Below are 18381 nucleotides of genomic sequence, written 5' to 3' on the forward strand. Positions count from 1 at the left end.
CTGCCTCTATTGGCCAACCACACGCTGGAAAGAAGAGTGAGAGAGCGAGGAGATAAAAACGTCCAACAGAGCACAAGGTGGTTAAATCCAGGGAGGAGAGGGAAGGACAAAGAGAAGAAAGCACAGGGAAGATGAATGAATCCGAAGGGGAAATAACTCATCCAGGGGAATAGAGCACTCAGGGTTAGAGAGAAACAACAAAAAGGACTTTAAAACCTTCAGTTTTTACCTTGGCATTCCGAGTTGCGGTCCTCATATCCAGGGTTGCACAGACAGTTCCCTATGGGCACCAACCACTCTCCATCAGCTCCACAGTACATCTTAGGAACCTCCTTCTCTTCTGAATTATCCACACACGAGCCCCGAACTTCCACCAGTGAGGACGTATCAGCCCCAGTGATGGTGTCAGGAAACTGGGCCAGGTTGCGCACGGACAGAGGACATTTCTTGTAGAAGACTCTGACAGAAACAAGAGCAATGCATGCTCCAACATCCTGGAATGCCAGATAGAAACCCTTCCGGGTCAAGGCACCCACATCGCGGACCTCCGTGTTCAGCTTCATGATGCGATCACCAATGTCCACCTGAGTGAAGCTCTCATCCGCAGCAATGGTGTCTATCTTGCTGAACTGGTTCTCACGAATGTAGCGCTCTTTGTCGTTGTTGGATTCATAGTAGTAGAGATTGAAGGTCTCTTTGCAGGTTCCCACGACTCCCGGTAGACTGTTGCAGTCCCGAAGAGTGAACTTGATCTCGATGTAGACACGCTGGGCACCTCCGCGGGGGATCCAGTCCGTACGGAGCCAGTTGTTCTGGTTCGACTCCATGACATTACACACCTGGTACGTCCGGATGGGGATGTTCTTTTCATCCATAATGCTCACTTCCTCCCACTGGGGACAGAAAAGGACATGATACAAATGTAAATGTTCAAAGTCTGCGTTTTCAATCCAAGACTAATGAAGCAGTGAGAATGGAGTGTCGTCTTTGGACCTAGCTGTGTGTACATGGCCGTTAATCCCGTGGGAGCGTTTGATTTGTCTTGTCAATAATGGCGTCACAGCAGATGAATGCATGTTTTATGTCTGACACCGAGTACACCTGTCAGCTCTTAATACAGACCCAGAGAGCGGCTGTTATTCAGCACTTTTCCTCAACAATCAGAAAGGAAACGTGTGCAGTTAGCTCTGCGCTCCATTGATCCCCCCCCCCCCCTTTACAATCGTAGCTGCGTGACATGGGGGTAGGTAAATGCTGACTTCTTAAGAATTCTGCGGACGGTCTTTGGACAAGTGCTAATGTTCTAATGTGTGCAGGTCTGCTTTGTGTCTGCATGACGGAGCGGGGCCAGGCGACATGTTCACTGATGTTGGAGGGAACCCATGGAGAGGGAGGGGGACACTGACGCGATGCTTATGGATTACTTTACCCTGCACCACTCGGCTTATTTTGCCCAGAGCCAATGTTTGTTTTACTTATGACAGAGTTCCCCTCTCGACGGAGCGCCGCTGAGCAAATACGAGCCTGCGCTCAGAGGCTCAAAGCAGTGTGCTCCCTTGGGTTTTTTACTGAGTGTTTTAAATAGAGTCTTTGACTGAGCTGGGCTGTAAACAGGAGCGGACAAGCCTTTGGCTGCTGCAGCTTTAACCATTCAGAAGTTTGTATAAAATAAACACAGCAGGACGATGGGAGATATGGCTGATTCTGCAAGATACGACCCGATGTCTAATCGTAAACAAGCTGGATTAAAACCCCATTCCCCAGGAGTAAGTAGGTTTAAGCCTAAATACAGCTGCAGCCGTATGATGTGGGAGAACGCCTGTCGTTCCCTGCTGTTCCACCCCCCTCTGCCGTCTTCCCTTCGCCTCCCTTTTGTTGCGGAAATCTAGTGGAGCTGAGATAAGGCTGCGCCGTTCCCTGATAGCAGGAAAGAGGGAGAATGAGATCAATTGGTCATAATGAGAGGGGCAATGCAGACCTGCAGGCCTGCCAAGACCCTGTCAGTCACCTGCTTGTGATAAAACAGCTGACTGGACGACCTGAGTGCAGCACAGGTTCGGTTAATGAGCAGACGTTGCAACAGCTGTTTAAAGCAGGCTGCTGGGCTGACTTTCATTAGCAGGTGTAAATGTGGCTAATTTATATAAATGTTTAAATCCAGCGAGAGGCTCGTGTGAACTTTAATTAGTGCACGCTGAACAAATGCAGGAATTTTAAGCTATTATTCATTGAGACACTGAATAAATCTGAACACTTCTGTATGAATTTGTCGAGACATAACTGAGTTAATGCCAGAAAAGTAATGATGATTATGGAGAAGAATCCTAATCGTGATCGATGTTTATTTTAGACCGTTGGCTGGGATTTATTCCTCCTATTTAGGGAATGCTGCCGTTAGACTGTTCATCATGACCTGTGGTCCCTTTAGCAGCTGCTCATTCTTATAAAGATGTGACATTTGAATGAATATCGTTATTAGTTTATTATTGCGCTTCAAACGTTACTTTTATAGCAGAAGTTTGAAATCTAACATGGAGTCACATTAGGCTGCACCAGTGGCAGCATGAACCAGCAGACCTGCCAGCTGGGGAACGTAAACACATTAAAATGTGTCAACATGCAGAAATAGACCCATCTGCAGGAACGACACAGAGCGTGCTGACCTGAAAATAACGGAAGTCTGTTTTCCTACACGTGTTTTTCTGTGTTCACTTTGTAAAACACCACGAGACGTTTAGTCTTCAGAAGAGATGGAAGCGTGCGTCTTTTTGGAGGCACGTCAAAATAAAGGAGGGCTTCCAAAATGTTGTATAATTCTTTGTAGTATTACTGTTTCATTTGATGCTGTTTTATGATAACTAGGGGCAGAAACCGAGTCTTAAAACCAAACTGGATGAGTTGCCTTTAGCAGCAGGACCACACTCGGCTGGTTTTCAGGAGTATCTGTGAGCTCTAGTGGTCCTGCAGCCACAGAGCTGAGGCCTGAGCTGCGTCCCTCCTGCATTCATCCATTCTAGACGAGCCGCCGTCGGCTGCCAAGTTCCCCTCTCCCTGCTCAGCTGAATGGCGGATATAAAGTTTCTCCACAAAGACTGATTCAATCCACCATCTATTCAGGAAACCTGACGCCCGCTGCAGTATCAGCCTCCACATCTGACCATTACAGAGTGGTTAGAGGAAGGGGAGCGAGGAGGGAGGGGGCAGGGGTCGGGACGAAGGGTACCAACAGAGCTATAGGGTTCTCAAAGTGGACGCTGGGCCTTCGCAGGGCCTCGCAGGTGTTCCACAGGGTCACACAGTAGAGTAGCGAAGTAGAAAATCCTAAATGCACATTAGTAAAGGTTAGAAACCTCCCACAGCATTCCGGTAGGAAAATCATTTCATTTAAAGGAACTTTAGATATTTCGCTCCATTGGCTGGTGTGATGACACACTGTTAGACGCGGCTGTAATTTCTACAGTAATTTACCACATATCTTATGTACTACGCTGTAAAACAATTTCTACAGTTAACTGTAATTTGCATTGCACCATGAGAGTTTGAAGTCACGTGGTAATTAGTTTACAGTTTGCTACTGTAGTTTATGAAAATACAGCAAGGTACTATAAACTGAAAGTTATTTAATTATGACTGCAGTCATAATTAAATACGTTTAACTCCTGAAAACTGGACTTCTTCCATCTGAGTTCTGATCTGATGATGACAAAAATATTAGAGAGGGAAATGCTTCATTTTTAAGAAACAGTTGCAAAGCTTGTCCAACATTTTTTAGATCTGTTAATAAAAATGTCACGTTTTAATTTGCAGCTAAAGATTTTATTGCCCGTAGCTACAGGTTTAGTTTGCATCCTGATGCTGATCATTGCTCTTCCGGACGCTTTTGTGTTCAAGCCTGATAAACTAACGGACATCTGGGCAGTTTAACACCACAGGAGGACACCGAGTCTTTCTTCCTAGATCTCATCTTTGCGGTACTCACCCCTCCTTCGGTCGGGCTCGCGACCCATCCCAGCTCCCCCTGAACAGATCTGGAGTCCAGCAACGTGACTGAAAACAGAAAAGCGACAGAAGAGTCTCAGACTGTCCGTGCAGCAACACCTTCATGACCCAACCAGCCCCAATCTATATAAAATGTGCCACGTCGTTTATCTGCAGATGAACGTTTTCCTGCTTTTTTTCTTTTATGTGGATTTATTCTGACTGCCAAACACCTTCCTTTGTCCGAGCAGGATTTCTCCTTTTGCTGTCCGGCGGCTTTAATGTGGACTCTGAGCTTAAAGTTTTCAAATATAATTAAGTAAACAAATACACAAATTAATGAATAAATAAGTAAATAAATACATAAATATATTGAGGCTTTAACATCCTTTGGAACAAATTTGGACCTAAATGCAACAGAAGGGGTCCATTAAAAAATAACCGGTGCGTAAAACCTTTCATTAGCAGACGAATTATTTTTAACAACCTCCGAATAATTGCAGAACGTGTTATTAAATAAACGAGCCTCGTTTAAACCGATTTCCATCATTTTATAAATAGAATTAATTATGCGCGTGTTTGTGTTCTCGGACGCGGCTGTACCGACACCGGGACTGATGGAGAGGAGACGCGCCTACATAATATGTTGGTTTTCTGATAATCGTTCAGCAGAGCGAAAACCCGCTCTGATCCGCGGAGAGTGGAAAAAACACAGTTTGGCCTTTTTCGTGAACATAAAATCACAACAAGTTTCTGACTGGAGTGAATCGTTTCTGCTGGAAGCGCAGGTCCAACTCTGGAGAATTTAAAGCACCAGCGCGAGCCTGCTACGGCTGATCCATGCGAGTCTTTCACCAAATTTACTTTATTTTACTTCTCTGGTGAAATGTTTGCTTTTTGGTTTGCAGCTAGTCACATTTGCGCCCCTTTTAGCTCCACTTTGGTTCCGATAACAACCGACAAGTAGCTGTGCGTCCAGGCTCCGTGCAGCTGGACCGATCCGAGCGCGCGCTCGGACTTCTCATAGTATTATCCAAAACAAGCAAACCAGACTGCTGCGTAAAAGCGAGTCGCTCTTTTCTGGTGTTTCACTCAGACGCGAGTCGGGGGCCCCGGCTGAGCCAGACTCTGAGACTGAGCGGGGATGAAGAAGTCCGCGCCGGCTCCGTCCTCCAGCCTTACCTTCATTTTGGGGGTAAATCCGAGCAGAGGAACCAAGAAGTGCTGAAACTCCAGAAACCAGAAAGGAGACCGTAAACCAGATTCCTGCCATGAGTGCCATTTGCGTCGCTACTCCGCTTTTCCTTGCTTCTTGTGCTCGTCTTCTCTTTGGTCCCTCTCTCTCTCCCTCTCTCTCTCCCTCTCTCTCGTCCGTCCAAGTGGAATCCGGGTTTAAAGCGGACGGCTGGACAGAGACGAAGCGAGCGCTCCGGTCAGAAGGCGGGTATGTGTGGTCTGACGCGCACCCCCGTCAGTCCGGACCTGAGGGACAGAGGAGCAGCGTGCAAATAATCATTAACTGGCCCCGCTGCACGCTCCCACACCGCCACCCCCTCAGCCAGCAGCAGCACAGAGAGAGAGAGGGAGAGAGAGAGAGAGAGAGAGAGAGAGAGAGAGAGAGAGAGAGAGAGAGAGAGAGTACCTAATGAGACCAACCTGCAGCGCAAACTCTGATTCACCCAGAGATTCCAAAAATAAACTTCTGCACTTTGATCTTGTTTCTGTCCTGTGAAAACAACCTGGAAACACGCGCGCGCGCACTTTGTTTAATGAACAAAACGCATCCGGCATTCTAAATGAACAATCAAGGCTGCCATCAACCACTCGGTGGAAGAGTGAAGTGAAGCTTGTTGAGCTGTGCGCGGATTGTACACGTCCTGTCTGCAGCCACCTTATCAGCTCAGCAGCGCCCCCTGGCGGCGGCTGCGCCGTGACCTCCCCAACGTCAGACAGTAATGCGCCTTCAGAAGTCACCAGTGGTTGTGGAAGGATGGGCTCGTGTCGGATTATTGTCACTGGGTTCCATTCTCTCTCTCTCTCTCTCTCTCTCTCTCTCTCTCTCTCTCTCTCTCTCTCTCTCTCTCTCTCTCTCTCTCTCTCTCTCTCTCTCTCTCTCTCTCTCTCTCTCTCTCTGTTCTTTTTTGTTCCATTTTTTTTCAGTGCAGATTTCATCCACAAAAATTTCGTGATTGAAATGTTCACTGTTAGGCATAAAGCACACGCACACACACACATGCATGTTGTTAGGGTCATGACTGAAAGTGTGTTTTAAGAAAGCCACACTATGCAACTTCTTCATATTTTTAAGCCATTTTCTTGAGCCACTATGTGCTAAAATGACCCTTTACAGAGTTAATGAAATGTCACTAAGATCCTCAAAAGCCCTCTGTGGCCACAATATTGCATTTGCAACTTCAGAGTGGCAGCAGACACCTGTTGGACTGAGTAAAGCGGAGCTGACGTACTAGTCACTGCAGTCTGGATCCAGCACATTTCCTGCATGTTTTAAATAATGAACACAGCTGGTTTGTTTGATTTGGTGATGAATCGCCCCTGTTGACAAGGCTGGGGAGACATCTCAGCAGTTAGACATGTATGGAATTGCTTCAGATGGGGGCTGAATTAATGTATTCTAATTTTGACATTAAATTGACCTTTTTAGTAAAAAAAACATATTTAACACAATTAACAGACAGCTAAATTCCCTTCTGCAAATGCACGAGGTAATCATGAAGCGCTCAGTATGTTCAGACCTACGTGCCTGATGGTAAAACCACCTCCATCAGAGAGCAGGCGTTTGGTCTTCTGCTGCAGCCAATAACATGCAGGCATCGATGCTGCTTCTGCAGTTTCCTCCCAACAAAGACCACATTGTTCGCATCTGAGAACAGCCAGCTGTGTCCAGGTTTGAGGCTTTGTTCTGGGTGCGCTCCTGCTTTCATGTCCTCCCACACAGGTCGCCGCCGCTCTCCCATGAGATGAGATGGGCCCATTGCTGCAGTTGGCAGGAGACGGTCTCTGCGTGGGCAGGCAGGGCGTTCTGCATCAGCTGCCAGTGAGCACAAGCACAGATCTACAGCATCAGCTGGTACCATTTGAGTTTTGTCTCATGAATGTAGCCATCTAAACTGGGGATGCACAATATATCGGTGTCGGCTGGTGTCAGTCATTTTTTAACATATAGTATCGGGCCGATAAATAAAACTGGGGCCGATAATAACAACCGATTTTATTTCCATTTGTTTATCTGTTTCAGAGGGTGAGGGGGGTTATGTGTAATTGTTTAGTCGTGTGACGGTGTTTGTAATCATCTCAGAAGCGTAAATGTGTGTGGTGTGTGTACACAGCTTTAATTCTTTTCATTCTATACAAAGTCTGCGGATTTTAGAAGCATTAATGTAAGCATATCGGTATCGGCCCAAAAATTTCATATCGGTGTATCTCTAATGTAAACGTTAGACGTGTATGCATTTATATCTAACCTCAAAAGCAATCAGATCAGACTGTTGTGTTAGTGTGAGATCATTTCTGCACACTCAACAGGTGTCTGACTAGCCCTCTGTGAGTGGCGTTATGCACAAATGCATCCTTTCAAAATATTTTATTCCAAAATCATTTTCTAGTTTTTTTTTTGCACACAGGACGGAGGTACAGTGGTTAGCACTGTCGCCTTCAGCAAGAAGGTCCCAGGTTCAAACACCAGCCTGGGGTCTCACTGCATGTTCTCCCTGTTCAAGTGTGGGTTCTCTCCGGGTACTCCCAAAGGCCAAAAACATGACTGTCAGGTTAAGTGGTCTGTCTAAGTTATCTTTAGGTGTGTGTGTGTGTGTGTGTGTGTGTGTGTGTGTGTGTGTGTGTGTGTGTGTGTGTGTGTGTGTGTGTGTGTGTGTGTGTGTGTGTGTGTGTGTGTGTGTGTGTGTGTGTGTGTGTGTGTCTGTGTTGCTCTGTGATGGACTGGCTCTCTGCCCAGGGTGTACCACCTGTATGCCTGTAGACTGACAAGCAGGGATGGATGTCTGAGAAATGTGTGTGTATGCAGCACGCATGTGGCAGTGTACCTATGAAGACTGGGATGGATGGAGCTGGTGTTTAGAAAGTCCTCCTTGTGTCATTCATGTAGGAGGGATGTGCCTCATCCTTCCTTTGTCCATCAACACCCTCAGCTTGAGTCAGCTGCAGGCCCACTGCAGGACACGTTTTCAAATCTCAGTCCTGAGGCTAACTCTATGACATGTATGGATTGCTTGTACCATTTTGTTGATTTTAACTACTTTTACTAGATTTGGTGTTGTTTTCATAACTGTGTAACTTTCGTCTGATGCTTGCCACTGCCCATGTTGACCAGGTCTCCCTTGAAAAACAGGTTTTTAATCTCAATGGGATTTTATTCCTGGTTCAATAAAAAATAAAGTAAAAATCAATGGAGGACACAAAGTATCTGCCTCCTGACAAAGGTTGCTAAACTGGCCCTGAGCATTGACACATTTCTGCTTCAGCCCAAGTTCGATCATCTGAAAACGTCACGAGGAAAGTTGTTTTTAATCCCACCCAGTCCCTGGTAGCAACGTCTGCAGCGGCGATGAATGATGGTGCTGGTGGGAGGGCGGTGTCTCTTTTCTCCCCGTGCTTTAGACAGATTGGTTTTGATTTATTACACTCCCATCGTTTCTTTTATTTGCCTGTCAGATCGGGGCTTTTTACAGGGGAGCAGCAGAGGAACCTCCCCCCTCCCATTTCCCTCCCTTTATAAACCCACTCTGCTTTTTCCAGATGGCATCCACTACCCACACATCTGCATTGTGTGCCAATCACACACCAGCTCCAAATCTTTTGCTTGAATGAACAAGCACACACACACACACACACACACACACACACACACACACACACACACACATACAGAGAAAGAGAGAAGCTCATTTATTCACTGGTCTGGTTTGCTGGTGATAAATTTGGAAATTACAGGTTTTATTAAACACAAGATACAAGTTATCTCCTCTGAAGGAAGGAAACTAACTTTCTACTTTGTGTGCAGAGCTAGAATCATCTCTGACGTGTTTTTTTCACTGCAATTTTCCTTGAAAAAGATTTTTAAATGGCTGTGCTATTCTAAAAAGCCTCTGCAGGTTGGCATTTTCTGCTTTCTATCACTTTGAGCCCAGAATGGAGCAAATAGTTGCCCTAGAACTGCAGACTGGGCCTGCAGGAGGGCAGTTAACCAGATCAGCTGTCAATGGTGTACCGACCAAATACTGGTAAGTAATCATATCAACATAAGCATTCCTAATGTTAACAGAAGATGATGGGGTTGGTATGGATGCAGCAGCTGTTCTGTTAGTTTGCATGTGAGGGATTAAAGCTGGTGTCACCCGCCTGAAAAAAAGGTTAATATTGTTTAATAGTGACATCATTATTCTTTTCATTTTTAAATATATGTAATGTTAATTTTATTTGGAAAACCCAGAAATGTATTGTGACAGAAACCGGAAGTTTCATCTGCTGATTTAGCGAGGTCGCAGAATATCAGGAGAGCAAAGAGTGAGAAAAGCTTCTGTTCTTTTGGGAGAAGCACTTTTCTGTCCTGCTTCTCTCGTGGAAAGCTTTCTCTTGGTCAAGTCTTTTCTTTTATCTCCTCTGGATGGAAGGAGAAGTGAATAAAACTCCAGTCCTGGTTACTCTCAAGGCTGAACCGTGATTCCAGCCAATGGCGAGCCTCCCATGAATCTATCACATCATTCTACAGATCCAGCGGTTGGACTGGGTCTGTTTAACGAATCGACACCCATAAGGAGCCAACTCTGGATTCCTTCCGTTGACTTGAACTCTGATTGACTCCAGCCGGATCGGTCCTATGTTGAACATTGTGAAGAGACATTTTATTTTGTATATATAGTTCTATAGAGGGGGATGTCGCTTTACACTTTTAATGGTGTTTTTGACTCAGAGAGTCTCTGATGAAGCTCTTGGGACCGCTGGGGTCAACATGAAGTCCTTCTCCAGCTGAGAGGAGGTAGAACTGCGCAAGAGAAAATTATGACATCAACTAATTTGTTTCATGTAATTAATTAACACTAAAGTACTTTTAACAACGACTACACTTTTCTCTATCAACTGACTTGACATGTACAGTTTGGATGCTGAGGGGTTAACATCCCTGATCTGACTGCAGCTGCAGGAGGAGGACTGCCGTACAAGAACCAGAAGACCAATAGTCTTCTATTTGATCCCAGTATCAAGACCGCACACTGACATGAAAAAGAGTGTTTCTAGACCAACACAAGCACGGACAGAGGAAGCTTGAGAAGGAGCTTTGACTGGCTTTTTCAGCAGAATGTTGGTATCTTCGTCTTGTTTGGAACGCAGGGTGGTGCCGTCTTCACACAGCTGCAAATCTAAAGCAGTTTTGCAGACATGACATTACAAATCTTTCACACCAACAAAACTTTGGCACCTTTGTTTCTGCAGCAAAATTAAGGTTTGGACCTCTGGATTCACAGGAGCAGTTGGTTCTCTTGACACATGTAAATAATCACAGAATTCTATGTAAATAATGTGAAACTGGAGGTGACATAATGGTCATTGGTGTTGTTGTGAGAGGGTTGCTAGATTTGAGTAATGGCTGTGCTTGGGCTAGCTGTTATGGATAAAGCTTTTTCTTCCACCAACAACAAGTAAGACAGTATTATTCATAACCTTTTACACAGAAACATGCTTCAGGATAGCCTTTAGCTCGAAATAAATGAGAAGGGGAATTTCAACAAATCAATTCATCACATATCAGAAACTGACACTTGTCCCCTTTGTGCATCATGTCATAAAGGAGTGCACCACACATTAATTGACCGTCCACACCTTCTGTTTCTCCAACCTACCTGGGTGTAGTTTGGACTTTTGTTCCAAACAAGTGTCCTCAGCCCCCGGCTACAGGCGCGGCCCAAAGCATTCAAAAGCCTGGCCTCATGTGGTGTTCGCTGAGTCCAGCAATCAGCAACAGAATCCCAGGAGTTCAAACTGAGAGACAGTCAGAGGAGTCCAGAAGGGAGGGGAGAGATCAAAGAAGCAGCAGGAGTGCAGCTCTGATCCACACTGTCAGTGATGAGATCAGATCTAGTGGGCAGGATTTACTGCTCACGCATGACTTCATTCACACACGCACACACACACACACACACACACACACACACACACACACACACACACACACACACACACACACACACACACACACACACACACACACACACACGCACATGCACACCCATGCTGGGTAGATGCTGTTCTTCACTGGTTTGTTTTTAATTAGCATTTTTGTTTAGAACCTTTGTGAATAGAATAGAATAGAATAGAATAGAATGCCTTTATTGTCACTATACAGGTGTAAACTGAGATACAGAGCATCTCAGTGTAAAACAAACATACTTGGGGGGGGGGGGTACAGTTCTGCAGCACTATGTACATATGGACAGTAATGTTATGTATATACAATTATTGCACATGGAATTTGGTATCAATAGATAGTGGCGGAGTGGGGGGCTGTGTTATCTTTGCATGTGTGAGTTCAGGGTGGTTATTGCTTTGGGGAAGAAACTGTTTTTGAGTCTGTGGATTTTTGTATTAATGCACCTGTAGCGCTTCCCTGAGGGAAGCAGTCTGAACATGTTGAAGCCAGGGTGGGAGCTGTCCTTGATGATGTTTGCTGCCCTACTGAGACAGCGGGAGGAATAAATGTCCATCAAGATGTTAAGATTAAGATTAGTCAAGATTTTGAAAGGTTCCTCCTCAAGCAGCATACAGATTTCAGTTCTCCCAGTCTCCAGAGTTTGTTTCCAGTTTTCAAAACCATTTGGGTGAAATTGGTCCCGGGCCCTTTGTCATGCTCCAGCATGGAAATGAAATGTAATATGGTCCTCCACTTCCCCTGTTTCATTACACACACACACACACACACACACACACACACACACACACACACACACACACACACACACACACGTCTGTGTCGAGCCAACCGTGGGGAGTTTCTGCTCGGGCTACAGAAATGCCTTAATGGGGGTTACTGTAACTTTTCACTAACCAATCAGAATAGGCATCAAAATACTTCATTTTCCCAACTATGTTTGTCAAAATAAAAGTCTTCACATATTGATTGTGTCGCACTGCCACAGCAAAATAAAAGCCGCCACACCTATGCATTTTTGTTATTTTTTTAAAAATATTGTAATGACTCCTTGTTCTTTCTGTTTCATATCTTTATTACGGGTTACTATAGAGCTCCGGGAGTTGACGTCACTTCTCCCAGCATGCAACAGTTCAAATCGAAACGGCGCCATCTTTTCAGGTAGAAGCCGGCAGCTGGACTATTTGTTATTGACAGAAAACTCAATCAGACAGGAAATATGGTAGATTCCTGTTGTGCCCCAGGATGCAGAACAGACACGGACGACATAAGGAATGAGCCATCTACAGGATTCCCCAAGATCCGGAGCGCCGCAAACGTTGGAAGATTGTAATAAAACGCGCTAGTGACCGGGCTAAAATGAAGCTGTGGGATCCCGAGAGTAAAGGTTTTCGCTTATGCAGCGACCACTTCATATCAGGTACTTAAACCAACATTTCCTCAACTGTGTATGGTGTTTATTTTAAATGCTTTTATTACGATTCTTAGTGGGCTTCCTAAACTTATTTTGGCGTGGCTTTTTCTGTCTGACCCCGGGTTTCCATGGGAGCCGTTAGCAGCACGTTACTGCAGCAGCACGTCTTGCTCGCGTAAGCTGGTGCTTGGCCCTTCCCACGAGACGCGAAGCAGCAGGGGAGCAGCTGTCACCGACAGAGCACGAAGTCACACGAGTGACTTCGTCAGTAAACACAACAACAAGCAGGAGAAAACTACAACATGGTTTGTGTTTTATGTTCTGTCCATTTTATAATCGCCAATATGGACCTGAAAAACAAAGGAGACCGCTAGCTAGGTGATAACTTCTCACGGGGCCGCACAGTTAGTAACCTTTTTTAAAAGTAAAGCAACCGGAAGGCAGTACGTTCTTTATTCTGAAAATCTCTGTAGCTTCTCTCCATTTCCGCGTCCGATTTCCTGTCTTTCCTTCCCCAAAAATGTCGAACTTGACCCATTTCAGAGGCGTCGCGTGTAGAAAATAGAACCGGCGCGTAAAGGCCGCGACATGCTGCTCCTGAGACGCGGCCGACTCGCGCTGCTGACGGCTGCCGACGGCTCCAGTGGAAAAGGTTCTGTTGACCACAGCGGTTCCTATCAGCAGCTATGACGTGCTGCTGCAGTAACGTGCTGCTGACAGCTCCCGTGGAAAGCCGGGGTTATTACTCATAGCAGCAAGTAAACATCACGTAAAACGTTGCCTCGTGAGTTCTGCGTGCTGCCGTTTACGTGTTTTATGATCACAGCAATTAACCGGCTAAGCTGTATTTAATTTTTAAGCAATGGTTGATCAATTGTCAGATCACACATTAAAAGCACTTTGGATTGCTATTATCTGTCTCACCGAGACAGATCTCAGACAGATCCTGAGACGCTCCTGACTGACATATTTATTTTATTCACGGAAAAAAATCAGACTAGTGATTTCTCTTGGCGTTCAGTTCATACATTCAAACAGCACAGCACTCTATTTAAACTACTTACATGTAAATCTGTTATTTGTCCATCCATCCATTTTCATCCGCATATCCGGAGTCGGGTTGCGGGGGCAGTAGCGTCCAGAGGCCCAGACTTCCCTCTCCCCAGCCACCTGAGCCAGCTCCTCCGGGTAAATCCCAAGGGGTTCCCCGGCCAGGTCCGGTAAGAAGTCCGCTCCGACAGCTTCTGACATTTTAAAAAAGTATCCCAGGGGCACGGTAAGGGTCGGAGATGTTTAATCTATTTAATTTCTGACTATATAAAATGATTTCTTCGGTTTTAAAGTGTGAAGTAAACTCCGACGAAGTAAAATCCAAGCCGATCCCGTTCACGTTCATGTTTACATCCGTGTTTGTTTAGCTTCTTTTACCTGCCAATATGGCGTCTACTAACTGAGAGTCACGTGGGGTCCGGAGCTCTATAGGCCGCAGACCACGCCTTAACCCCAGGAAAAACAGCGTTAACGATTTCCATTCAAACTATCTTGTTTCCGCTTTCTAAACAACCGAACCGGCACTATCCACACTACCGGCCAAGAACATAAAAGTCCAACCATAACTAATCGTAACCCGTTACACTATTGTAAAACAATGTAAAGCGTAAAATATATAGCCTATATTTGCACACTTATACTAACCATAATCATAGTTTGACATTAATTTAATTATCATAAAACATTTACATTTTACTTTATTCTGAAAAGCCACTGGCTTCTTCCTGTCTAGCTGCGGTGTTTCGGGTGAGCTTCTCATGAGAGACAGTTTGAAGTAGAGGAGAAAAGTCTGTGTCCCACCTTATTGACAGACTCCCATTTCTAGTTAATTCCTTGTCTTCCGTTTTGAGTTTAATATTTGTACAAACTGTGGGTAAAGCAGGAGGCGGGACTTGAATGCAGGTTTGGGTTCGGAGAGCACGGAGTGCGCTCACGTCAAACCAGCAACACTAAATGAAAGGGCAGGGTGAGCACAGATGATCAAAACTGTATAAAAAAGATGGAGAACAGATAGCTGAGCAGAGAAAATATCTCATTTTGAAACATCGGAGGTGAACTAACATTTCAGGAGCGAATAAGAAGAAGGGGGTGTTCCTGTTTTGGAGTGGGCGTTCTCGTTTACAAACAAAAACTCCCCTTTTGGCGGCTGACCGGATGAAATTTCCGCATCGCTGCTGGTTTGTTATAGCCTGGCAAGACAGACTAAATAAATGTATTATTCAGTCTAGCAACGCTCCATCGATGGCTCTCGGTTGTGGGGCGGGTTCTACCGTTGTCTTTCAAATGATCTCCACATTCCACTGGACAATGAATGTGACATACTCTTGTTTCACTCTGTTGCATCATCCCACCCACCAGTGCCCTGACTGGCCCACAAAGCGGATAAAGCTCTGTGATTTGTTCACTAAGCAGATAGAGCACTATGATTGGCCCACCATTATGGACCAATCACAGCTCTTTATCTGTTTGAAACCCCTCTAGAGAGCTGTGATTGGCTAGCCAGAGTCCTGGTAGGAGCTGCGGAGGTTCCAATGGAGCATGCCTAGACCAAACTTTGCAAAGCAAGAATTTGGTCTATTTCAGTAGGCTAGGTTTGTTACACTCCATAGACTAAAATGGATTCTATTTGAAGCAGTGACGTTTCGCTGCCGTTCCGTGACGCTGATGCTTCCAGTTTGCAGTAGGCGTAAGACGCCACGGCATCCTTTTGGGTTATTTTAATATTGGGTGAAGCAGGCTAGAGGTTAAGATTGGGCTAACAATAATAGCAATGAATTAGAAGAAAATAGTCGGCTCTAAAAATATCTCAAGCTACTTTTTCAACTACCAACAAATGGATATTACAGTGAAATGTGTGTGTGAGGTGAATGAGTCAATTGTAGCATTTTATTTCCTCTGATGAGTCGTTTTGAACTATAACAGCAAGCTAACAACAAAAAAGAACACACGTTCTCTAATCCTGGAGACATACTACCACAGTAAGTGTGGTATGAGATTGCTACCGTAAAACACCCAAGAGTGCAAACACCAAAACTATGTATTTATATACTTATCAACTTACTGTGTATGACTTATCTTGGTCATCTAGAGTCTTCTGGTGCTGATCTATAACTGGCAACAACCATAACTGAGGGAACGGAAGTGGCTAAATGATGGCAGTAGCCAAATTTGACCACAAGACGTCATTTATTCTTCTGTGCATCTTTAAATAATGCCTAGAATCTAAAATATTTGTCCATGAGAGGTACAGGATCCCTGTCCAGTTTAATCTGCAGAACTAGTTGGACTCTTCAGGAGCTCTCAAAAACAGAGACAGACTGTGATTTCACAGCCCGAGTGGGACATGGCGGCTTGAATCTGCAGCAAGCGTGAATTTGCGGCCTCCAGGTCTGTTAGCCGGTGGAATTCACTCAGGGGGAGGTGATGTTTCATCAAACCCAAGCGTTTTATTTCTGGAATGGCTCAATAAATTAACTTACATATTTTATTTCAACGACATCTCGATACATGGTAACATTTCATCAAATATAGATGAAATGTTATGGATGGTGTCATTCTCTATGACACCTTCCGTTGCTCTGGAGGGTGTCATAGGGAATGATACAAACCCTTCAAGGGTTTAAATGATATCTGCAGAAATTCTGCTGCACCACTGGGTCAAATGTGAAGTCTTCATAAACCCTCTGACACATCCACCAGCTCTTGCCAGGTTGTTCAATGTTCTCTGACCTATTTGTTGCCCTGCAACCCAAGTCTTTACTCCCTGGCAGCAGGATTTTGGATCAATAGCACACGGCGGGTCTGGCAGACTAGCCCAGCAGGTGCAGGTTCTCTCTGTGGATGTGAAAAAGCAAGCAGCAAGAGACCTTTTGTGTCATTTCAAATATTCCTGAGGGTTTTTAAAGCAGGCTGCTGTTGCGCTTACCTTGTTATTTACCTCCCTTCATGTTCCAGTTCTGAATTGTTGTTGTGACAAAGGCCAGGGGTATGAAAACCAACAGCATGACGTATGTGTCCATACAGAGCATTTCTGTAATAAAACCTCAGCTAAAGATGCATCCAGGCTGCTTTTCTCAGGAAGGACGAGAGGTGTAGCAGAAAAGCCCTTTATAATTTACCACTTGCTGTGTCTTTATTGTGAGGTGCGTACCACGCTTGTCTCAAAGTCACACATGTCTTGTTGTTGGGGACTGGGAATTGAATGCAGACACTCATCTGGCTGCCAAATTGTACGTTATGTAGCATGACACTACAAGTTAATTATGACCAATAAGATGTGATGATTCCATGTAAATATGAAATATCAACCTAATTGATCTTTGAATGTTTAATCAGAAGATTATAGGGTTCTTTGCTTCTTTAGGGAGCATAAACACACTTCGTATTAATTCAGACAGTCAGGTAAATAGTTTATAAAATGAATTTAATTGTTTTTCCTAAACTAATGACTATACATGTAATGTCCAGCAATGGTCAGTTTTAGGTACAGTTTGACCATTCAACATCTGGTCAAAAGGGAGACACGAGACTGCATGTGTCCCCTTTAAATCAGCCTGCCTCCGTCCCACCGGCTGGTGAGGGGGACCCTAAGTCACCACGACTTGGTCGTGAGAAACATCGTGTCTCTTTTAGAGAAAAGGGGGGTTCATCTCTAGGAGAGAGTCGTCTCGCTCAGGCGAGCGCCGATCTCCCTCTGACCGGTACTCACCGCATCGTGGTCGCAGAGACTACAGTGCTGCCCCAAGGCCGAGAGCTGATTCTAGGAGCCATTCTCCTGGAACGACTCACGCCGCACTGAGTGCTGCACTTCGGGCCCTGTTGAAAGATCCATCAGCATGTGAGCCGGTCGATCTCTGGTTGGCAACTATTTTGAAAATGAAAGTAAACATGGGCCAAAAGTTTTGTTTTTTGAACAAAAAAAGCTGAGACGGCCAGCAGGAGCTTCTCTCCATTAGAGTTGAAGCTCAGATCACCAGTGACTCCACAGGGACTGTGGGAGACAGACACCTTTTGGAGCGGCTTGTTAAAAAAACATGACGGCTTCAATCACAATAAAAAGCAAGTTATGTCCAAAATAAACGGAAGTCCACTGCAGCCCAGAGACCGCCCCCATACCCCTTTTATGCCACCACTGCCTACTCTTTTATTTAAATGACGCGATTGCGCCACTTTACCGCCACGGTCTGACCACTTATGAATTACTTTTGGCTCCTTGATGCCACAGGGATGTCCATGCTCAGGGCTCTCATGTCCAGACAAGACCTAGAGAAACTTCTTCATGTGTTAACCTACAGCAGGCTGGACTATTGCAATGGTCTTTTGATTGGTCTTCCTAAAAAAGCTGTGAAGCAACTGTAGCTCATTCAGAGTGCAGCTGCTGGAGTCTTAACAAGAACCAAGAGAACCAAACACATCACCCCCGTTCTTAAATCTCTACGCTAGTTACCAGTAAACTTCAAACTCTCTCCTTGATCGAAGGTGGATTCCATCAAGAAGCGAGTTGACAGATCAGCACGGATTGGAATGGATTAATTACGCCATTATTGGACCTGGAGGGGTTGAAGACCAACAGAACTCTAAGGCAGAGAGGAAATTATCTCTGTCTGTACCCAAAACAATTCTTATCTGAATCTGGTGCCCTTGAAGCCTGTGAGGCTGAAGTGTAAACTCCCCTCAGAAGAAATGTAGAATGCTGCCGTCACTATGGAAACTCTTTCTCCCTATCCCAGCCTGGGCGGGACTGTGACCGGTGAAGACCGTG

General features: G+C 45.1%; 1 protein-coding gene across 1 annotated transcript in view; it reads right to left on the reverse strand.

Moving 5' to 3' along the window:
• Nucleotides 1-5835, reverse strand: part of epha4l (eph receptor A4, like) — a 100790-nt gene extending 94955 nt beyond the window's left edge. Inside the window, exons 1-4 of the mRNA XM_054742968.2 lie at nucleotides 5635-5835; nucleotides 5161-5460; nucleotides 3980-4047; nucleotides 230-893 (exon numbers count right to left, since the gene is read on the reverse strand). Of these exons, the coding sequence (XP_054598943.2) occupies nucleotides 230-893; nucleotides 3980-4047; nucleotides 5161-5260 (832 nt within the window). The 5' untranslated portion in view covers nucleotides 5261-5460; nucleotides 5635-5835. The remainder of the gene's footprint in view (nucleotides 1-229; nucleotides 894-3979; nucleotides 4048-5160; nucleotides 5461-5634) is intronic.
• Nucleotides 5836-18381: the final 12546 nt, after the last annotated feature.

This window comes from Nothobranchius furzeri, chromosome 13 (genome assembly GCF_043380555.1).
Source record: "Nothobranchius furzeri strain GRZ-AD chromosome 13, NfurGRZ-RIMD1, whole genome shotgun sequence".
NCBI lineage: Eukaryota > Metazoa > Chordata > Actinopteri > Cyprinodontiformes > Nothobranchiidae > Nothobranchius > Nothobranchius furzeri.